The following is a 21,706-nucleotide window of genomic DNA, read 5'->3' as shown; positions in this document are numbered from 1 at the left end:
ATATTATTGTTAGGCCCTTATAAGATGAGCTTATATAGAAGCTCTTCAACGATACTGACTTAGTAATACTCAGGTTCCAGGTTTTGGTGAGCTAACTTCAGGTTATGTGTTTGCTATACTGAGAAATTAAACATCTTACTTGACTAATTGAAAAAAAGAACCCTACTTAGGCAGTTTTAAACTTATTTATTAAATTTATATTGGGTATACAAAGAATCTAAAGGCACCTAAAAGGCAGAAAGCTGTCAAACACCTATTATCAAACTGTGCAAATTCTGTATTTCTTGATGTCATTATACCACTTGAACACCCTAGTGTTGGTGTCTCTTTGCAGCCTTTCCCCGTTTCTTGTACGTGAATGAAGCAGTCTTGATATTCTTCTGCTATTATGACTGCTTGTTGGACTCACTGCCTAGTAGACTCTCTAGTGACTGGAGAGGCAGCGAGGGCCGAGGCGGGGGCACATGAAGGCCTGGAGTCAGGTTCAGGCTCCAGAATAGAAATAAAATGCCCATCTTTGCCCCTTTTTAATAACTAACTTAATTTTCTAATTCCTCCCATCCCAAAAGACACATACCTGCCCTAATCTTCTAGTAAATCCCATCCTTTTCTTATGTAACTATCAAATACTCCTTTCCCCAAACCTTTTTTTTTTAAGTGCCACCTAACACATTCATGGGCTGTTTCCCTATGCCAGCGGGTCTATGATTTATGAATTTACTCATTTTACTATGAGTTAGCAAGTGAAATTAGGAAGATTAACCCAGTCCCTAAAGAAGTCCCACAGAAATAAAATGATCATGTTGTATCAAGAACAAGTATAATTTACGTTTTCATCATTTGGGGTTATTCACCCCTTTGTTTCCCCTGCACTGGTGTGTGCTGCTGGCTGCAGATGTATATGTGCATAGCTCAGGTTGACTGGGGGTTGCAGGACTTAACATTGTAGCATTTGTGCTTCTCCTTAAAACTCCACAGACGCCAGGTTTTAGCTAATATGCAAGTGGCCAGATATTCTATCCCGAGTGGGCACAGTCTGGTAGTATGTGGGGGAAGAACCTGGGACTAAGAGTTCTGCATTGTAGCCCACTGTTGGGTCTCAGTTTCACTTGTGAAAGAGTGGGATTAAATTAAATATTTCTGATGTCTCTTACAGTTCTAAAATGTCAGTAATACAGATGGATTAACACTGAGTCCTATAGGAAAGCAAATTACTTGGTGACAAACAACTTTGTACCTTCTCTATGGTTAGAAAACCATACGCTAACCCTAAACTTGCAGACCAGGGGTTTCTGGCATTGAAAGTAAATGCCATTCCACACACACATGAACCAGTCAGGATCTGTGGTTTACCAGCTGGTCTAACTCAGACCCTGGTGTGGCAGCAGTAGGTTCAGCTCCCCAAACAGATGTCAAGGCTTTGTGAAAATAACCTCTCTTCTCATTAAAGGAGATTAGAACCCCTCCTAGCAAAGGGCATGTTTAGTGATTCAATTCAACAATATTTACTGAACACTTCCAACTGTAAAAGAATAGTGTTCGCTTCTAGGGGACTAGAAATGTGCCTGCCCATCCTCTCACCTTAAAGGATGAACTCCTTACAGGATTCTTACCTTAATCATGGTGGTAACCCCACCTGACACCTTGCATAGGACCTGTCTCATAGTAGGCGTTAGAAATGGACGTGAACCAACTAGACATGGTCCCTGTGCTCAATAGAGTGCCCAACCCAGTGATGTAAGAGCAAACCTTACTTGTTTTAAAAAAAAAAAAGTCATATTTCACAGTGTTTTTTGATACATATATTTATTACACTGTAAAAAGCAACATTACCTGATTTCATTTAAAATAAATATTTCCCAATTTCAGAATACTTACAACTTATAGTTTTAAGATTAGATTCACTTTGGGAGGTTCTGGAAGCAAATACATTCATAGCTATATAATCCCCAGGAAGAATCTAAACCCAGCGTCAGGTCATTCAGTCCTTGCCAGACAGACAACAGCATCACATGGTTGACAGCTGATCCAGCTCGCAGCTAAAGGGCAGCGTGGGGCAGCAGTGGGGACAGCACAGTACACCCAAAGATGAGATCATCAGAACTGGGACCAGCAAAAACAACAATGTTTACAGAGCTTTAAATAAACATGACCATATAGAGCTCTCACGATACAAAAACGCACATATAATCCTCAGGCCAGAACAAAAAGATCTTTGGAGTATACTGGTGGCAGAGTTAACCGCACAGTCCAAAGCATTTAAACCAAGTGTGCTCATTATCACCAGCCCACAGCAAGCAGCCAGAGCAGGAACTGGCAGTCATAAATAACCTCATGGGTAAATAAGGACACATTTAACTAAACCACAAAGATTTAAAAAATAGTTCTGATCTGAGAAAAGATGAAAACTCTCATTGTTCCCAAATAATAGTTAGAACCTCTTTTTATTAGAGAAAAGCCTTAAAATCATTGGTAATCTTCAAGCCACACAATTGAACCGTCTTAATGTTTCATTTTAGTCACAAAAATGCAAGCTGCTATTTGATCGGTTATTTCAATTGATTTCAATTAAAGAGTGTCTACTGCATAATATCTTTGGGGATAATGCTGTTCCTCTTCAGCATTTTGCAAATACTACCTGTCTACATGGCTTGATAGACTGATCCATGGGGCAGGGACACAGCAGCAGGGCTGGTCGCTCACCCACCATATTCCCCACAGAAACACACACACGGGAAAGGCTTTGTGCCTGATACAGCTCAGTTAAGGAATACTGGCCATGGTTCCACCAAAGGAGGTGCTGTCTAGGTAACAGGAGGGCAATGGCTGAAGCCACTGATTTAGACTGGAAGCAAAAATCAGAACACTTGGAGGCTGCTAGAGTGAGAAAGGGGCCATAGGCATGACAAAGCTTGGAAGCAGCAGTGTGTGCTTACAGAAAAGAAAACAAAGGAATTCGCTATATTACTATGACAACTCACATTCGTGTAGTTGAGGATTCTGCTTGTTCCACTAAACACAGCTTCAGAGAAGTCCATTTGTGTGTGTGTGTGCCTATGTGTGCTTCATATCAGAAATCCTCAGTAACATACCCCTTTACCTCAGAGGTATGACAGGAAGAAGTATATGTACAGTTCCTCCCCAAGACAAATGATGGGTCTCAATTTAAAATGAAACGGCCTTTTCTTATTATTAAATTATAGAGCCACCAAAAATTACACAATAGAGAATCGGGAGAAAACTGGAGTGATTTAGTGGTCCTCCAAATAGAACAAACAGCTTGAGGCAGACCTTTAATGCCAGGTTTAAAAACAAATATTATTTGTAGCAGTTCCCATACCATCATGATAACTTTGGTAGCCTAGAGCACTTCTGAATTTATCTTATCTTTATCCTGGAAGCTGAAAAATATCTTCCTAAAGATCTGCAGTAGCACTTGCCTTCCTTCTTTAGGCTGATGCATTTGACTGATTTGTACTCAGTAATTTGTCTCTGCTTCATCTACTGTGACAAACAGCATAGTTGTAACTCAGATGCCAGAAATACAAGGCCTTTTCTGACTTACTGTGGAGAACATGAAAACTGCATAGTATGCCAGCACCCACTTCCCCAACTAAAGGACAGAGGCAAATAGCTCAAGTCTGGGAAGAGAGGCTGGACGAAGGGGATATAGAAAAAGGAAATTTTTTTCAAAAGTATTATAACTACATTCACACATATATTTTGGTCACCAAACATATCTTAAACAGATTCCCTGATAAAGTCTAATCAGAATTGGTCTATCCTATGGACAGTTGTTAACTATTATAATTTTTAAAGAGTCACATCATGAAGCTAGAGTGTGGGAGACATTTTCAACACACGAGCATACAGTTGTTCAAACACTCAAACTAAATCTATATTTGAAGTCATGAAAATCACACTATTTTGCTTCTAAAGACAGCCTTGACCCATCTGGACAGACTGCACAACAGAGCTTAATTTGTAAATGCATATCAGCAGATCATCACTATAAGTTGAAAATTCACAAAACACACAAAAATAAGTGATGAAGGTCACACAGTTAAGCTAGCATTGGTAACTATTTCTTTTACATCAAATTATACAATGCACGAGGTAAATATTGCTCACATTATGGAGGGAGATTTTTTTATTTCTATTTTTTCCCAAAGAGATCAGATTTGTCCTGTGCCTACAATGAAGAAAACTCCAGTAACACTGAAATGACAAATGTTGTAAAATATACATCACTACCAGATAGAAATACACACGTTCTTCATAATAATTTTCCAGAATTAAATAGGTAAGTGATTTAAATCTTGGGATTAAGACCGTTATAACAATCCGTCCAGATTCTTATGGACGGTTTGATTTTCCTTTCCATTGTCGGAGTCTCCTTGAGGCGTGTACTGGACTTGGTATTCCTGGAGGATTTTAAATACATCGTGGTGTCCAAAGTGCAGTGCTTCATCCATGGGAGTGTTATTCCACCTAAACAAGTAGCACAGCATGGACTGGGACGTTAGGTAATTTCTGTACAAAGATGATAATCCAGCATTCTTCGATTTTAAATTTGGCCATTTAAGCACTATTATCAGTAAAAATTAATTGAAGAAATGCAGAAAGGGATTTATAATTCAAAAAGTGGTCTCAGAGACAACTTGGGATATGGGGAAGAAGAGAAAAACATCTTTTGCAAAAGGATCCTGTTTACATATCTAAGTGCTTATGGAGGGGAAGGTCTCATGTTGATGGGTACAATAGACTCCTCTAGCATTCCTGAATTTTAACTTAATGACAAGCTCAAAGGATCTCTCTTTACAAAAAAAGTTCAAAGAAAGTTCAGGTATATAACATCCATCCCCCTAGCCTTTGATAGAAAATTTGTGTTCCTGTCAATTCCAAATCGCAATAAATCTCAGAAGTCTGGAAATAACCACGACCTCATTAGGGCTCACACACACACTGGAGGAGCAAGATCGGCCCAGAGGAATTGACATTGTCATCATCTCTGGTAAGGATGGGAATCCAGGGCTCCAAGGGACCACTACACAACCAGAATAATAACAACCCTTTCCACAGTGTCTTTCTGGGGCTGTGCTATTTAGAGTGATACAGATGAAGACTGAAGAGAAGAAGAAATGAAGAGTTGCCAGCAGTAGTTAATCAGCTAGCTAGGCCTTTGAAAGAGGAGACTAGTTAGGAGTCTGTGAGCACCATGAGCCTCCCAGCCCAGTGAATGACTGTGATAACCGGGTCCCTGATACTTCACCCGCCATGGAGCCTCTCCCGTCCTCTCTCTCTACTCTTGTCACTTCACTTCGTGGCTGCCAGGCTCCCTGACTCCACTTTATCATGTGGCACTTGCACCTTCTGGTTTTCCATCTTTCCCTTCTTTCCTTTCCCTCTCTGTCCTTAACCTTTTTCCTTCTTAATGGGGTCACCATATGGAACTAAAAGGTTTTAAAAACAGTGTCACTTAAAAAATGTTTTTGGATAAAGTTTGGTAGCCTGTTCTTAATTTTTAAAATCAGGTAAGTAACATTTTACGTGTATCTTTGTGTTTCTCAAAAAACAGCTGAATTATGTTGCCTTTTACTTCTATATTGGCCTTCATTAATTTTGGGAATCAGTGGCCCTGAATTGGGAGGTGGGGGCACTTTTCATCATCTACAGCATGTAATTATCTGCCCTTTTGGAAAAAGTGAATGTTAACTGCAAATTACCTTTTTTACATCTCTTCTTCCATGAAATAACACAAAATACCAACTTTAAAGAATACACTAAATACACTCAAATACACTCAAGCCTATTTTACAATTTGAGGTGACACTGATTCTGTGAAATGGAGAAAAGAATTGTCTTGGTCTAGCTTACACTCTGGAATAGTTGAATACCCAGTTACCAAGTTAGTTGCTGAGCTAACTTTTGCCTGTCAGATGGGTGCTTCACTTCCACATTCCTAGAGGCCAATTTAGGGCAAAAAACAAAACATTTCAATCTTTAAATATACAAAGCACAGTAAATATTTCCAGCATGTAGTGTTTAGTTGGGATTATAAACACGGGGGTGGGTGGGTGGGAGGAACGACACTCTTCAGTTTCTTGCTCTAGAAAGGGCTGGTATGGGCATTACATTTGGAGATAAAAGGGAGGATCATCACCCCACCATGAGGTTGTAGAATACTGCCAACAAAGGTCATTTTAATCGTGATGCTTTTCAACAACTATAAAAATAAAGTTGGATAACCAAAGTGTTACCACACTTGCAAAAATGCTAACAATTTACAGACACTGACGTCACAGCCTTTCTGCATTTCTTGCAAGCTGAACTAATAAAACCCGGACCTCTAATTTAAAAAAAATAGTAAAATAGTAAAACCTTATTAGACAGAAGGATCTGATAGCTAGAGAATAATCAATTTGCTCCAAACTTACTTAATAGAGTCCTCAAATATCCAATCCAAACTCCTAATCATACATATTAAACCTCTCCAAGTATTTTTTTCTTTCCATTCTTCTAAAGCTTTATTTCTCATCACTCCCTGACTCATCAGTTATATAACTCGTGTTACATAACGGCAAGTGCATGAGTACAGAATTGACTTTGAGTATACATGTGTATATCGAAGCTGCACCCTTATCCCCCTTGACTGTACACTTTGTGGACAGCATTTACTGCAGGGTGAATGGCAGTTTGCCATGTGGCCCCGAGGGAGAGGAGAGGAGCAGAGTATGTTCCAGGCAGATTTCTCCCACCGGATAGAGTGCCCTTCTCTCCCCTCTGGGCCTTCAAATCTCGTCTCTTCCCCAAAGCACTGGTTAAAATGCAGCTTACAGGAAGCCTTCTAAAACGGACTCCACCCAAATCCAGGAATTTCAACAAACTCCAATATATTCATTTTAGAGTTCTGTAACAGTAATTTTCTTACACATTTTTAAGATGCTTCTGTAAATGTTTATCTCATCTACCCTGTGAAAAAGCCTCATGAGGACAAAAGTCCTATTTTCTCTTTCCAAACACAAAGAATTATTTTCTTCGTACACTGTATTGACTAACCTTCAGACTAACCTGAGAAATGCTACATAAGAGACCATTCTTAGATAAGAAATAGGATATGGGAGACAGAACGATCTACCTAGCAGAAACAAGGTTCTGTTTGTTGCCTTTATAAGGCATCACAGCAAGTTCAAGAATGTCTCCAATATAAACAGAGTGGATTTGAACAGACCATCACTTGAATATTATAGCCCTGTTTAATAAAATACTGACTGGCCAATTATATGTTAGAAGGTAACACAAGTGCTCACCTGTCTTTGGGGAAAGGATTTACTTTGCAGGCTTCCAGCAAAAATTTAACAACTTCAACATGACCTATATCCAAAACAAAAACAAGCAGATTTTATTACTGAGTAGAAATTGTCTGAAAAAAAAAATAGATGAGTGGTTTATATATTACCCTCTGCAGCAGCTACATGCAGTGCTGTTCTAGAGTCATAGTCCCGCTGTTCCATGTCCATGGCTGACAAAGCAAATCTGAAAATTTGTAAGCATAGCTATTCGTTATATATAAAATTTAACTCACACTTGTAACAGTTACTCTATCAGTTTAGTCTAAGGTCCTAGGAGATGAGATGGGCCATCCTTCACCAGGCTCACTAACGGGAACCTGAGACTCAGTTCAGCCAGTGCACAGGCGTCTCTGATAAATGCCACTGCACCTCTCTTCCAGGGCTTTGCTCCTTTTGGTTAAGAGGAAACGTTCACCACCTCTCACAGAATTAAGCCTCATTACGTTTTGTTCAAAACTCAAGAACAGTGGCACAACTATACCAAAGTTTATGCCTCAGAAGGGCAAGAAACTGATACCTATCCTCAAGTTAAATAGTTTCACTAAGACTTCCATTCTTCAATATTTTACAGTCTACAGTTTACAAGTACTAATCAGACTTTATTTTTAAAAAATTCTTTTAAGTGCACATTTTTCACTTGAGATATAATTGACATATAACATTGTGTAAGTTTAAGGAGCACAAGGTGTTGATTTGATACATTTATGTATTGCAATATGATAACCACCATAGCGCTAGCTAACACCTCTATCACATTACATAATTATCATTTCTTTCTTGTGGTGAGAACAATTAAGATCTAGTCTCTTAGCCACTTTGAAGTTTCTAATAGAGTATTGTTGATACAAGTTCTAAGCAGACTTTAAAACAGATGGAAATTAAGCATAGACATTTTTCCACCTTAAAGTTCAGTTGCAACTATATAAGAGACCTTATGTTAAGAATATAGCACTATGTGACTTTTCTAACCCTGATGATCTGCAGAACAAGGTTTTGTTTGTTGCCTTTATAAGGGATCACAGCAAGTTCAAGAATGTCTCCAATATAAACAGAGTGGCGAATGCCCCTATTTGCTTGCTCTCCTCACCTCCAAAGATGGGGAGTGGAGGGTAGATGGGGATTGAGAAGGCATTGATCAATTCCAAGAAAACACTAATACTAATTAGCCAGATTAGTTGGACAGTTACCAGCTGATATTGAGAAAACAGATGTCTAGGCTTTTATAGGAGGTAGAAAACGACAAGACGGCACAGCAAGCCTACGGCACTGGAAGTAGGGATTTAATATAAATTTGTTTGGGTCATTTTTATTAGAGGGAGATGGAAGACTTTAGCCTTAAAATGGCTATTTGCCCAGAAGCGACTTCATAAACATCTGCAAACCATATGCTAATCCACCCTGTTAACATACCTTCGAAGTGCAGACACATCCCCAGTGTACGCCGCAAACAAAAGGTTTATCACTGACTTTACCTGTGAAGAAAAGAAAGGTCAGGCATCCACAGGGGAAATAAACCCACAGAATGTACAATGTCACCAGTAAGTGCTTTCCGTGCGCTTTGAACACTTCAGCTGGGTTGCACGCAAAAAGTTATCACAAGTACACTTCTATAACCAAAGAGAATGCCCACGTGTGATATTTTTCTTTTCTAATAGAGGATTATGAGGGAATATTCAACACTAAAGACACATGAGGGAAGGAATGGAATGATGATATCAACTGGCACAAAAGAATAGAAACTCGTGACCTGTGAAACACACATAGTTGGGGCAGCTGAGAATTGTTTATGACCTCTCTCATTTGGTATGTCTCAGTTCTGCGAGCTGACTTGTATGCTGATAAAACTCACATCACATCATTATTAAAAACTAAATCATGCTATATAAATGTCTAATCCCTGCCAGCAATCACTGTCACCTCACCCATCACCAATCACTGGCTTCTTTGGAAATCTTAAGAGACAACATTCAGTATTAATCATCTTAAACTTAAGAATAGGACTATACTTCACCGGGAAGATGGTCTTCAGTTCAATGCCCAGGCAGTACAATTTGGGGCATTCTCAGAGCCTATGACATTGTCTCTGCTCAAAAGGTGGGTAAACTCCCCAAATATTGAGTCACTGCTATTGAGTGCCAAGACTTCAAAGTGTGTCTTCTTTTGACAATTATCCACTTTTTTGTCCTTATAATTAAGGATAAGGCTACTTATTCTAAAGGTCATGGGACTTTAGTCTGTTTCATAAAGACTTTATCCAACCCTGTTTTTGAGAAACTGAACTATTGATCATACACTGTTTGTAAATACTTCATAAAAGCCCAATTTTATCTCATACTTTGCAACATCAACATTCACATTGATGATCCCACTGATATTGGACTCAATAGTATCCACTATCCCACAAACCCAGCTATCCACGAACAAAGCCACAGCCCTGTTTGCTGTGCTTTCAAGATCTTAAACTGGACATTCCCCCTTTCTACCGCGGCTTCCCTTTCCCACAACCTGTGAACTTTTAAATGGAACTGGAACTAACCATTGCATTCAGCATTTTCAAAATGTGTTCTGCAGAAAATAGTCCACAAATGCTCCATGAAAAAAAGGGTCCTGTGGTCAAATATCTTCTTAAAATACTAAATCTCTTTCTTGGAGACTGATGAGCATTTGAAAGGCTCTGTAAGGTTCTGCAGTACAGGAACCTGTCTGTCTAGCTGAGCACACCCCCAAAATATTACTACTCCTTACTGTCATTAGTGCTATCACTCCAAAAAACCTTCCTCATTCCTTCAGTCCATTAGCTTCCCTTCCAGCTACCCTTCACTGCTCCGATCCAGCATGTACGCTGTTGTCAATCTCCTGCTAACCCTAAATTCAGAACAGTTTTCTCAGTGGGGGTGGGGGGAACGCTTAACAGAATCACTCAGAATGTTCTAAAAGTATATATAAGCATCTCTCTCCATTTCTAGTCATCCTGTTCCCACACCTCAATCTGATACATTTTAGGGAAAACCGTCTTTTGAAAAGAGTCTCCAGGGGATTTGGATATGCACTCTTCTGGGTTATGAACCATTGTTCCAGTTGCCCTTAACTTCTTTTTTGGGGGGGTCCACAGAAAAATACTGATGGACAAATTATTCTTCATATTTCCAAATGGTCTCTCGTCACTGTTTGACAATTTTTTTTCTTATTGGTTCCCTTTCACACTTTCTTCAGGCCTTTGATACCAATGGCAACCCCTAAAACAGCTGACTGTGACCACGACTTGACTAAGATAACCAACTGTTCTCACCTTTCCCTCCTCTCCTATGCAAAATACCTGCTTCTAATACCTGTTCTCTCTTCCTTCTTTCCAAGCCTCAAAGCAAAAAGTCTCCATCCTTCCTCATTCCTGAGACTAACTTCTACACCTATTCCTTCAAACACATGTCCAGATCCCTTTGTTTCTAGCACCTTCAACTTTTCCTCCTTCGCTGGCTCCCTTATCTCTGCCTTAATACAGACACACTTCATCCTATTTTGAAAAACCAACACATGTAACCTTATTGTTACCCCCTTTCAGTGCATATTTTCTGAAAGTAGCTTATATTTTTAATTCCCTGCAGGTTACCTTCACACCCACTATTATCTCTAAATAGCATCCTCAAAAGCTCCAGCAGCCTTGCTAAGGCCTGATTCTTTCTGATCTCTCCAACACGCTCCACACCCTCACTCCTTGTCTTCCATGATGCTGCATCACCTGCATCCTCCTCTTGTTTGGTGCTTTGCAGTCATTTTCACTTTCCACTGCCTAATAATACTCCAAAGGCAGTCTCCCTCCTGTTTTGCAACATAATTTCCCTCAAAGGTTGCATACATTCCTCTGGGCAGAATGACTTCCCAATCTACATCTTTAATCTAAATCTTTGTTCCTAAACCCTAACTCTGCAGCTCCCCTTGCTTGTCACGCTGTCATTTCAAACTCAAAAGCAGCGAACCTCTCTGCAGCCTTGATGGCTCCCCACAGGGCTCCAAAAGTTCATATCCATCTGCCTACTTGACATTGCCTCTAGGATGTTTAACAGGCATCTCAGACTCATCGTGCCCAAAGTAGAACTTGATTTCCACTGCCTTCCTGTGCCCCCAGTTTGAGCCTCTTCCAGTCTCCCTCATTTGGAGATGACACTATGATTCATCCAGTTGTTCAGGCCAAAAACTGATTCGTCATCCAGGGCTGCTGCATTCGATTGTACAGGTTGAGCCCTCCACAAGGATGCCTGGCCAAGTGGGGGTACCTAGCCTGTGCTCCTCTTACCCAGCCATGGTGTCCAGCACTCAGGTACATCTGATGGGAGGAAGGGGCCTTCTTCACACAAACGTGCTGAGAGGTCTGCTATACCGAGAGGCAGAACTAGCTTTTTCTAATTCACACAAACCCACCATATAGACCCTGGGGGTATTCCTTGATTCTATTTCTTTCACAACACACGTCTAGCTCATCAACAAATCCTCTTTGCTCTACCTCTAAAATAGATTTGGAATCCCACCACTTCTCACCACTTCCATTCCTATCGCCCTCGGCTCTGAGACACCACCTTGTCTCACCTGGAGGCCTCCATAGCCTCCTAACTATTCGTCTTGTTCAACTCTGCTGCCACAGGGATCTTTTGAAAACACAGATCGTGGTTTTCCCGGTGGCTTTCCGTCACACCTAGAATAAAATGCAAACTCTTTACCACAGCTATGGGACACGAACTGCTCTCCTCCCTGGTTACGTGTGCGTCTCACTCCCTGCCTCACTGCCCCTCGCAGCTCTACCCCAGCCAGGTGGTCTTCCTGCTGGTCTTCAGGCACTCAGGGCCTCTGCTTGCTGTGTCGCTGCCAGAGACGCTCTTTCCCCAGGGAGTGAAGAGGCTCCCTCTCTCACTTCCTTCAGGTCTCTACTCAAATGGTATCTCAGACTCGAAAACACTGCCTGTTTCATCACTTCTTATCTCTTCCTTTTTCTCTTCAGAGCACTTATCGTTATCTGACACCATATATAGATAGAGATAGAGATAGAGACATAGATAGATATAGATATATACACACTTGTTTCTCATCTCTTTCCCCCATTAAATGTAAGCTCCATGTGGGCAGAGACCTTGTCTTTTCTCTTCCCCACTATAACCCCAGGGCCTACCACACATAAGTGCTCATTAAATATGTTTGACTCAGATCAACACACTGTACACCTTAAACTTATACAATGTTATATGTCAATTATGTCTCAATAAAAAAAAATGTGCTAAATGAATAGTGTCTTCCAAAGCATCAAATATTCAATCTGTTATCACTATTTGGGGATTAAATTGTAATCATTAATTCTTCTACCTCCCTTAACTGCGACATCTTCAAATATCATCACCAAATTTATTCAACCCTCTGAACTGGTGCCTTTGCTTCTAGTCCGTCTTCTGCCCTGCAAAACTTTTCCACATATTTCTAATCATTTGCTCAAAACATTGCTCTGATCACTAAAGGTTTCTCAGCAAGGGTGAGTCAAAAAAAAACCCCCAAGTCATTCTTGATAAAATTTAAATTCTTTAGCCTTTCATTCAAGATTCTTCAGTCTGACTAATTTATTTTTCTCTCTAAACCTTGACAGACCAAAATTGGTCTTACTTTACTGCCCTTGTGTTTGTCTTGGCGTCTGTACTCCCTTCTCTCCTTTTGGGAACAGCTAGATTCCTAATCAAATCCTCCCCTTCTCTCAAGGGCTATCTTGAAAGCCTTTGAAAGCCCTTCTCTCCACACGTCCAGCATCCAGCATTCATTATCCATGTTGCTGGTGCCAGCTGCACAATTTGTGCTCTGTGACAGCATGTGCCAAGGACTCATCAATTAGATACCTTTTCTCCCGCTAGAACCTCACATCTACCTTCTGCTCCAATGAAGCCACAGTATATACTGTTTATTCCCTGAAAGCATCTTTTCTCCTTCCATTTCTCACCACCATGTTATTCTTAACTCCTCCTGTGTGAGCTCTACTCCAGTCTCTTAAATCAGAAGTCATCTTTCTTCTACATTTGCCTCACTATGGCACTATTATACATGGTATAGTTACTTGTGTATCTTATCTCTCTCACTACTCGAGGGAAATCCAGTATTCTGATGTGCATAGCATTAATATATTAACTACCCATAGTTCTTCTTCTTGAAAGTACATTAGTCCTAAGCAATACATCCTTGACCTATTTCAGTGACTGCATGCATGAACTGCCTCCCTTCTGAAAATTCTGAATTTAGACTAGTTTGAAGGTAGTTTGAAGAGATTTTATTATATATAGTATGTATGTATCACTTAGTCACTTAATTCAATATTTCCAAAGTTCTCAAAGAAAATTTCTTATTAATAAGGCCCAAGAAAGGCTGGTTTTAGAATGTAATCACTTTATTCAGAGTATACTAATACTTTGTTCACAAGCATGCTTCAGCTCAAAGAGATAAATATAAAATGAGAATAAATCAAAAACTTTAATGTACAAAGGCTTTGTGAGTAATAAGGGGAAAAAATATTAGCTTGCCTTAAAAAAAATTATTAAAGAGTAACATGGAAGCTAGGTATTCTTCCCATGAAAACGAAAGGCTAGCTGCAGGGCTGAATTTATTCCGAATCAGAAGATAGGAGACAGACTGCAAAATGAGTGTCATTTTTTTGTGTGTGTGAGGAAGATGGGCCCTGAGCTAACATCTGTCAATCCTCCTCTTTTTTGCTGAGGAACACTGGCCCTGGGCTAACATCCAGGCCCATCTTCCTCCACTTTATATGGGACGCTGCCACAGCATGGCTTGCCAAGCGGTGCGTCAGTGCGCACCCGGGATCCAAACCGGCGAACCCCGGGCCGCTGCAGTGGAGCGCCCGCACCTAACCGCTTGTGCCACCGGGCCGGCCCCAAAATGAGTGTCATTTTAAACACTAAGAGGCAGCACACACACAGGCACCATTTAAAGTTAAAACCACAAATGCCTCTTTACTCCAGCAAATAGCCCCCTATACTTTTAAGGTTTGCATAAACCAAGCAATGAGCTGTGGGTAGAACGCTGAGAAAGAAAATGGAATGGTTTACCAGTTTTGAGACAGCAGATGGGAGTGTTACTTCATTTAGGGACAGTCCACTTCCTGGTCTGTTAAAGAGTTCCACGAGTATTCCCAACTGAACTGACACGACCTCTGGAATGACTACCATCGCAAGCCAAACTGAAGGAGGCCACTCTGTAAGATGACTCCTCCACCAGCTCCAAGCCAACTCTTGCAAAGGATGTAGATGTGCTAACTGTTGATCAGGGCTCATTCCCTGAATTCCACAAGCAGGCTACTTGAGTTATGTTAATTTTAAAATACCAATCAAGAGGGCCAAGGTCCAGAAAACAAGGAGTTAACGGTAACTGCCAGAGGCATGGAACCTGTGTTTTGATGAATCATTCCTCAGTACAAACAAACAGAGCATACACAGCAGAACAGTAGCCCAGATAAATTAAGGGCTCTGATGTTTAATACATGCCTCCCCATAGTAAAGGGAAACATCACTTGGGCAGGTAGCCACTAAAAGTTTATAAATTAAGTGTTAACAGTTTTCCTTTCACATTGCAGATTTTCCATACTACTACATTTTCCTCATCAAATCTCCTTGTCAGAACCTGCCAGGACCAGACAACCTTATCTTAGTTTATTTGTACAAAGTCATGACAACAGTAGGACAAAAATGTTACAGTTCACGAGTTCATTTAACACAGGCATGCTTGCCATATCAAAATCTCACTTTTTTCCAAAACAGCGAGAAGCAGGTAGAGATTCTATCAATTTTAGAAGGCTAAAACGTGACATTCCTAACCCTCCAATCCTATCATTCTCCTGTTCATTTGGAGATTTTGAGCCTGTTTAAAGTTGAATGGTGACTTTTGTCTCCTCCTCCCAAATGCCCTAATTCTGTACAAGTAGCAATTATTAGAATTACATTTCATATCACTTTGTATTTATACAGCGAATGACCTTGAAAAATTCTAGGTTTTAGAAAGTTATAATTGTTTCTAGGTTTTAGAAAGTTATAATTGTTTTTAAACATCTCTGACATGATGATTGTAAAATATATATTTTATTTATTACTACCACAGAGGTTAAGGGCCTTGGCTCAAGGTCATTTAGCATATGAATTAGTGATGGAGCTGGGATACATTCTCAATTCTGTACACCTAGACCATGATGACGTGAGTCCTTAATAGATCTCAGACTGTTATCCAAAGGATAGAAGGAAACCAAAGGATTAAATAGCAATTTACCTGTAATCCGTAAAGATCCTCTGCTAAATATTAGAAGGAGGGAAGGGAGGCCGGGAAGGAAGGAGCAGAGAAGGGAGAGGAGAAGGGTGAAGAGGGAGGGAGGAGGGAGGGAAGATTAACTCATGGGCTTTACACTTTACTCAAAGTATTTTATTTCCAACTCTATCACCAGCTGCAAAACTGTGGTTTCCCTTGTTTTTTATCATTAGTTTCTGTCTTCATACAAACACTAATTCAGCCCTTTTGGAGAGGCTTTAATGGAAAAAAAAAGCAGGTAACTGAAAAACATCCTCTGTTCCTACCACCTCCAGTCTGAGGTGAGCTGCTCTCTTGTTTCCAGCTCACGAAGTATCTGTGGCCATGGAATGGATACTCCCCTTCATCTGCTAAATAAACCATCATCCCTCCAGATCCAATTTTGTTTTAAAAGCTTCACTCCAACTTAGCCTTTTATAGTCTTTAAATGAATATAAGTTTTCAGCCTTCTTTCATAAATATTTTTCTTAAGGTCAGGTTAAAAAATACAAACCTATTATAGTACAGCTATAAGAAAAATTTAAGTTGCCAGCAAATGTAAATTAGTTGCTTGCCAACAAGGGTAGAAATATAAACCTGTACAGTGTTTATGTGTTCAGAGAGATTTCCTCTTTCCCTCACTACGAAGCTTATTTAAGATCTGTATGGATGTGTAAAACAAAATTATAGTACGTTTATGACTAGACAGCCTAAGATGAGTATGAGGCCACATGTTCCTAAGCTTTCCAGTGACTTATTCAGACTCAATTATTAATATACTATATATAGACAAAACTAATCCAAACTGACATGATCAGAGGATTAGAGAAAAATCCTTTATGGGAATAACAGTACAGCAATTTCATGACCACATTTCCAAATTTTTACACAAATGCAGGAGGCTCTCATACAGTAATTTTAATAGAGAGGAATAAATCAAACAGTAAATTTTACTCTGAAGGAGAGGTCACGTGTCACTTGATGGGGATACGTTCTGAGAAATGCGTCATTAGCTGATCTTGTTGTGAGAACATGGTAGAGCACTTACACAGACCTAGATGGTATAGCCTCCTACACACCCAGGCTCTATGGTACTAATCTTATGTGACCACCATGGTATATCTAGTCTGTCATTGACAGAATGTTATGTGACTGTATAAAAATTTCACTGACAAAATACAACTTCAATGGCAGCTCCAGACACCTGATTAGCTAAGTAATACACTCTCTTAAGCACAGCATTTTCAAAATTACTCAATGAGTAGATTAATCTGAAATAATTTTACTTATTGTTAAACAAGGAAGTCATAATTATATCAAAGAAATCTGACAACCCATCAAGACAAAAAATTAGGATTATATATTATTTACAACAAAATAGCTAATATGAAGCACCTACTCTCCCTGGACTGAGCTAAGTATTTTAAGTATTATTATCCCTGCTGTTATTATTCAAAGAATGGGAAAATGAAGGCTAGCATGTTTAAATTAGCTTGAGCAAGGTAATAATGCTGGTAAGTGGCAGAGGGATCAAGCCCAGTCTTGCCCAACCCCAGGGTCAGAGCTCATTGTCAACCACTACTCGCTGTCTACTGGGCCAAGAGATTTCCTAACAAAACCTGCGATGAGAGTTCCCCACTGATATAATACCAAGACTAAAATATGTTGTGATGGGAAATCAGAAAATAGCAAGTAAGCAACAATTTATAGGAAAATCAGAGATACTAATTTTCTATTGAGGTGCTAATTTTTTTTAATTGAAAATAAGAAAACAAAACAAATCATTCAATTTGGCGTATCAATGCCACAAAAGGAAAAATGTTAAAGATATCTTCATTCTTTGCACTTAAGTCTCTAAAAATGAAATGTGAGTTTTGGGCTAATGTGAATAGAGCAAATGTGACTGCTAAGGCATGGGCAGCAAATAAACGACTTGTTATCTCAGTGGCTCATATTATTCTGGTAAATGCCAAATGAATGGTCTAAAAAGATACCAATGGGCTCATAAGCAACCCTCCCTTTATATCCAAGTACAAAAGTAGCTAACAATATATCTTTGTGTGGTCTGACAAACAGCACTCCTAATTAGGAAGTAAGCAGCAAACAGGAGAAAAACAGAAATGAGCTAGGGCAAAGGCAGCCATTCCTCTGAAGATGAAACAAAAGTGCACTTTCCGTGTGGCAGACCTAAGAGTATTTGTACTGCACTGACAACCATCAAACTCTCATATTCACTGTTTCCTGGTTCTCTTCCTCTCTTTTACAAACAAATATTTGTAAAACTCCATGAAGATCAGTTAACATGACATGAGTGTATACAGATAGAGAACAAGGTGCCACACTTCTGGTATGATCAAGTATCATGTTCGTTTACAACTGTTATGAACTAAAGCAGCAAGTCATAAACAACTAAAATATAAACATAAAACCCAAAAGAGTCAAAGAAACTAGAAGCAAAGAAGAATAAGACAGGAAGAGAAGAAATGGGTCACCAAATGCTTGTACATATTACTTAAAAAAAAAAATCAGGGTCCAGACCACTGGAGTGAAAAGATTCTTACACTGTCTGGTATAAAGGAAAAATAACTATGAACAAGGTCCCTGAAGAGATGGGTTCTCTTTCTGCTGGGAAACAAAAAAAGGTTTGGCAGCCATAGAGGCAGAATTATGGTTTCAATTTAACAGACCTCTCTCCCCCTCGCGTCCCTAAATACGGTTACTACAACGAAGCTGGTCACGTGTGCATGAGTGTTCCACAGGGATCCCAACCACAACGCAGCCTCACTGACGGCTTTGATTTTAGAAGGAAACCCCTCATTTTCATTGGTCTCCAGGGAGCCATACTTAATTCTCTACATTCTTTAATGTTTATTTCACAGTTCTGTCGTGAAAAGGACAACATGTGTGCTTTATGGACAACACACACAGAACAGGCGCAGTAACGATATCTGTTTCTCTAGTGCTATGGACTTTTCAAAGCACTTTCATAGACATTCTAATGTGATTACTATTCAAGTTATGGTAACACGTACCTCCAACACACAATACAAGAAGCTGCTGGAGAATAGGATATTTTTAAGACCCTCAAAAATAAAACAATGTAATATTTGAAGGAAAAAAATTATATAAATAGGCCAAAAAAAATCAAGCCAGCACCATTCTCAGGGCCTTGCCATGAGACTGCTTAGCACCTATCTTTATTTTAACATTTATAATTCTTATCAGTAATATTTTATTTAATCCTTCATTCAGGAGGACAGACATAACAACTATACACAGAACTCACTTATTATTGTAATCCCTTAGTTGAAAATTCTTTAAGTAGAACCAAATTCTAAAAGGAAAAAACCTTAAAAGCATATCTTCTACGTAGGGAAAGTCTAAAGTAGGTTCCAAAGCCTATTGTTAAAATTACTTTCTGGTAAATGCTCTAAAATCCCTTGCCTGATCCTCTGCAGCTCCTAAACACACATTCAGGGTGCAGCCATAGGGAGCAGACTGCCATCACTATAAATCCATGGTTACTAACCTCAACAGTATTCTGACAACGTTGCCATGTCCCCTTCAGCTCTCTCTCCCACTCTTCAAGAACATTTCCTGTCGTGTCTATGCCCCAAAACCTCACAGCCTCCCTCCAACTCCACAACTCATTCTCAGCAGAAAGCCTCCTTTCATAGTCTTCAGGAAAATAGAAGCCAATGGACAGAAATTCCCTCAGCCTCCTCAAATTCCCCTCTACCATGTCTGCAAACCTACCTACCTACCTCTACCTCTCTCTGTTCTATTTTATTGGAGGAGATGCTCTTCCTCCCACCAAACCTCATCCTCCATTTGTGCTGAGAGCTCTCTCTCTTTCCAGGAACTTCACTTTATTGGCCATTTCCTCTCTCTTGTATCTATTTCAAGCTCTCCTTTTTTACAGGATCTTTTCTATCAGTGGCCAAACCTGCTCTACTCCAATAGTTCTCTGATCTTGATATCTCAAAGCCAATACAATTTTCTTGAGGGAAGGAGGTTACCGATATGGGTTACTTATTTTTTATTTCCCAAGTTCAAACAATAAAAACAACCCCACCATCTACTATTATCATTTACTAAGTAAAACGTCACTTTAACACCAAAAGAAAAAAAATTAGGAAGGACCTCATGTAAATGGACACCCCTCATCTTACTTAACGCTTATCTGCTTCGGTATAGCTGATTGCTCCAAACTTCTTGAAATACTCTTTGCTTGACTTGTGATACTACACTATGCTGGATTTTCTCCTCTCTGGCCACTTTTCTCTAGCACGAGCCCCACTACTCTATCCGACCTTTTTTTTTTTGGTGAGGAAAATTAGCCCTGAGCTAACATCTGTTGCCAATCCTCCTCTTTTTGCTGAGGAAGATTGGCCCTTGGCTAACATCTGTGACCATCTTCCTCTACTTTCTGTGTGGGACACCTGCCATAGCATGGCTTGATGAGCAGTACGTAGGTCTGCGCCCAGGATCTGAACCCACGAATCCCGGGCCATCAAAGCGGAGCACACAGACTTAACCACTACGCCACTGGGCCGGCCCCTCTATCCTGCTTTTAAAATAGGAGTTCCTTAGGGTTCCATCTTATTCTATGCTGTCTCCTTGAACAATCTCACACACCTCCACAACTTTGAGTCTACTCTCTCCATGGTGACCACTCACAAAATTCTATCTCTGGGGCCAGCCCAAAGGCGTAGTGGTTAAGTTCGTGTGCTCCACTTCAGCAGCCCGGGGTTCGCAGATTCAGATCCTGGGCATGGACTGACGCACCACTTGCCAGCCATGCTGTGGCGGCGTCCCATATACAAAATAGAGGAAGATGGGCACAGATGTTAGCTCAGAGCTACTCTTTCTCAGCAAAAAGAGGAGGATTGGCAATGGATGTTAGTTCAGAGCCAGTCTTCCTCACACACACACAAATAATTGTGTCTCCAGTTAGATCACTCTCCTAAGTTTTAGGCCTGTATTTGACACTTACTCAATATCACTACTTGGACATCTCACAAATACAGACATGTCAAACAGAAGTTAGCTTTCACACACTGCTAACTGCCTACCCATTATCCATTTCCTACCCCATCTGTACTTACAGAATCTCTGCTAGGGGTAGTGATGTGCCCAACTGAAAATACTTCCCTAGATTCCCTTGCAGCAGTGAGTGTCAGATGGGATTCTGGGAAACTCCTTTTACCTGATCTGGGTGTCACTCTTTCCTTTCTTCTTCCACTTTGACCACACAAGTGAAGCTAAAGGTGGAACAGGTATCTCGCAAACATAAGGTAAGAGGCACGAGATCTAATGCCAACAGCCTCAAGTTATTCAGAGTGGAAGCATACCTTATTAATGGCACTAGTTCTGGATTGTCTACCCCCGCCCCAGACTTCTCGTTATAATAGAAAAATAACCCCACTTATCTAAACTTCTGTTAATCAACCTCCTGATGTCTATAGTTAAACAGACCCTTAGTTATTACAACAATGAAAATTAATTTCTTCCCGTACTCCCAAGGTTTGCTTCTCCAGGGTTCTCCATCTTAGAAAATGCAGCAGCATCTGCCCTGTTGCTCATACTAAAAACCTGACAGTCAACTTATGTCTCATTCTTTTTCACCCACCAAATACTATCACCAAGTGCTGTCAATTTCATCTCTTAAACACACCTCATATCTATCTACCTTTCTCACCTCTACTGTCCTATTGTAAGCCACCATCACATCTCATCTCAGGCCTAGAACTTCAACATTTGTTTCCATCTAATCTATTCTCCACAGAGCAGTGTTTAAAATCCAAATCATGTCATTCCCCTTCTTAAAAGCCTTCAAGTTTCCCACTGCACTTTGAATACTCCAAAACGCTTAATATGGCATATGAAACCCTACATAAATGTTTCCCAAACTGTGTTCAGAGGACCTGCAGTACAAACACCTGGGATGCTTATTAAAAATGCAGATTTTTAATCAATCTCTGGGGTGGGCCTAGGAATCTGCCTTTTAAAATTAGAACACACTAACAATTCAGATGCACATT

At 40.0% G+C, this 21,706-nt stretch overlaps 1 protein-coding gene across 4 annotated transcripts in view; it reads right to left on the bottom strand.

Moving 5' to 3' along the window:
• Positions 1–1,780: 1,780 nt before the first annotated feature.
• The window catches only part of GLS (glutaminase), an 81,077-nt gene continuing 61,151 nt past the window's right edge, over positions 1,781–21,706 (bottom strand). For 2 of the 4 annotated variants that reach the window (XM_087435507.1, XM_087435508.1), the window contains exons 9-12: positions 8,763–8,824; positions 7,460–7,536; positions 7,311–7,374; positions 1,781–4,491 (exon numbers count right to left, since the gene is read on the bottom strand). In XM_087435507.1, coding sequence (XP_087291633.1) covers positions 4,335–4,491; positions 7,311–7,374; positions 7,460–7,536; positions 8,763–8,824 — 360 coding nt within the window. In that variant the 3' untranslated portion in view covers positions 1,781–4,334. The remainder of the gene's footprint in view (positions 4,492–7,310; positions 7,375–7,459; positions 7,537–8,762; positions 8,825–21,706) is intronic. The other 2 variants (XM_087435506.1, XM_087435503.1) reach the window with 2 other exon arrangements.

The sequence above is a fragment of the Ceratotherium simum genome, chromosome 9, assembly GCF_057802395.1.
Source record: "Ceratotherium simum simum isolate JZ-2026a chromosome 9, ASM5780239v1, whole genome shotgun sequence".
NCBI lineage: Eukaryota > Metazoa > Chordata > Mammalia > Perissodactyla > Rhinocerotidae > Ceratotherium > Ceratotherium simum.
This window is presented reverse-complemented; position numbering and strand designations above follow the sequence as displayed.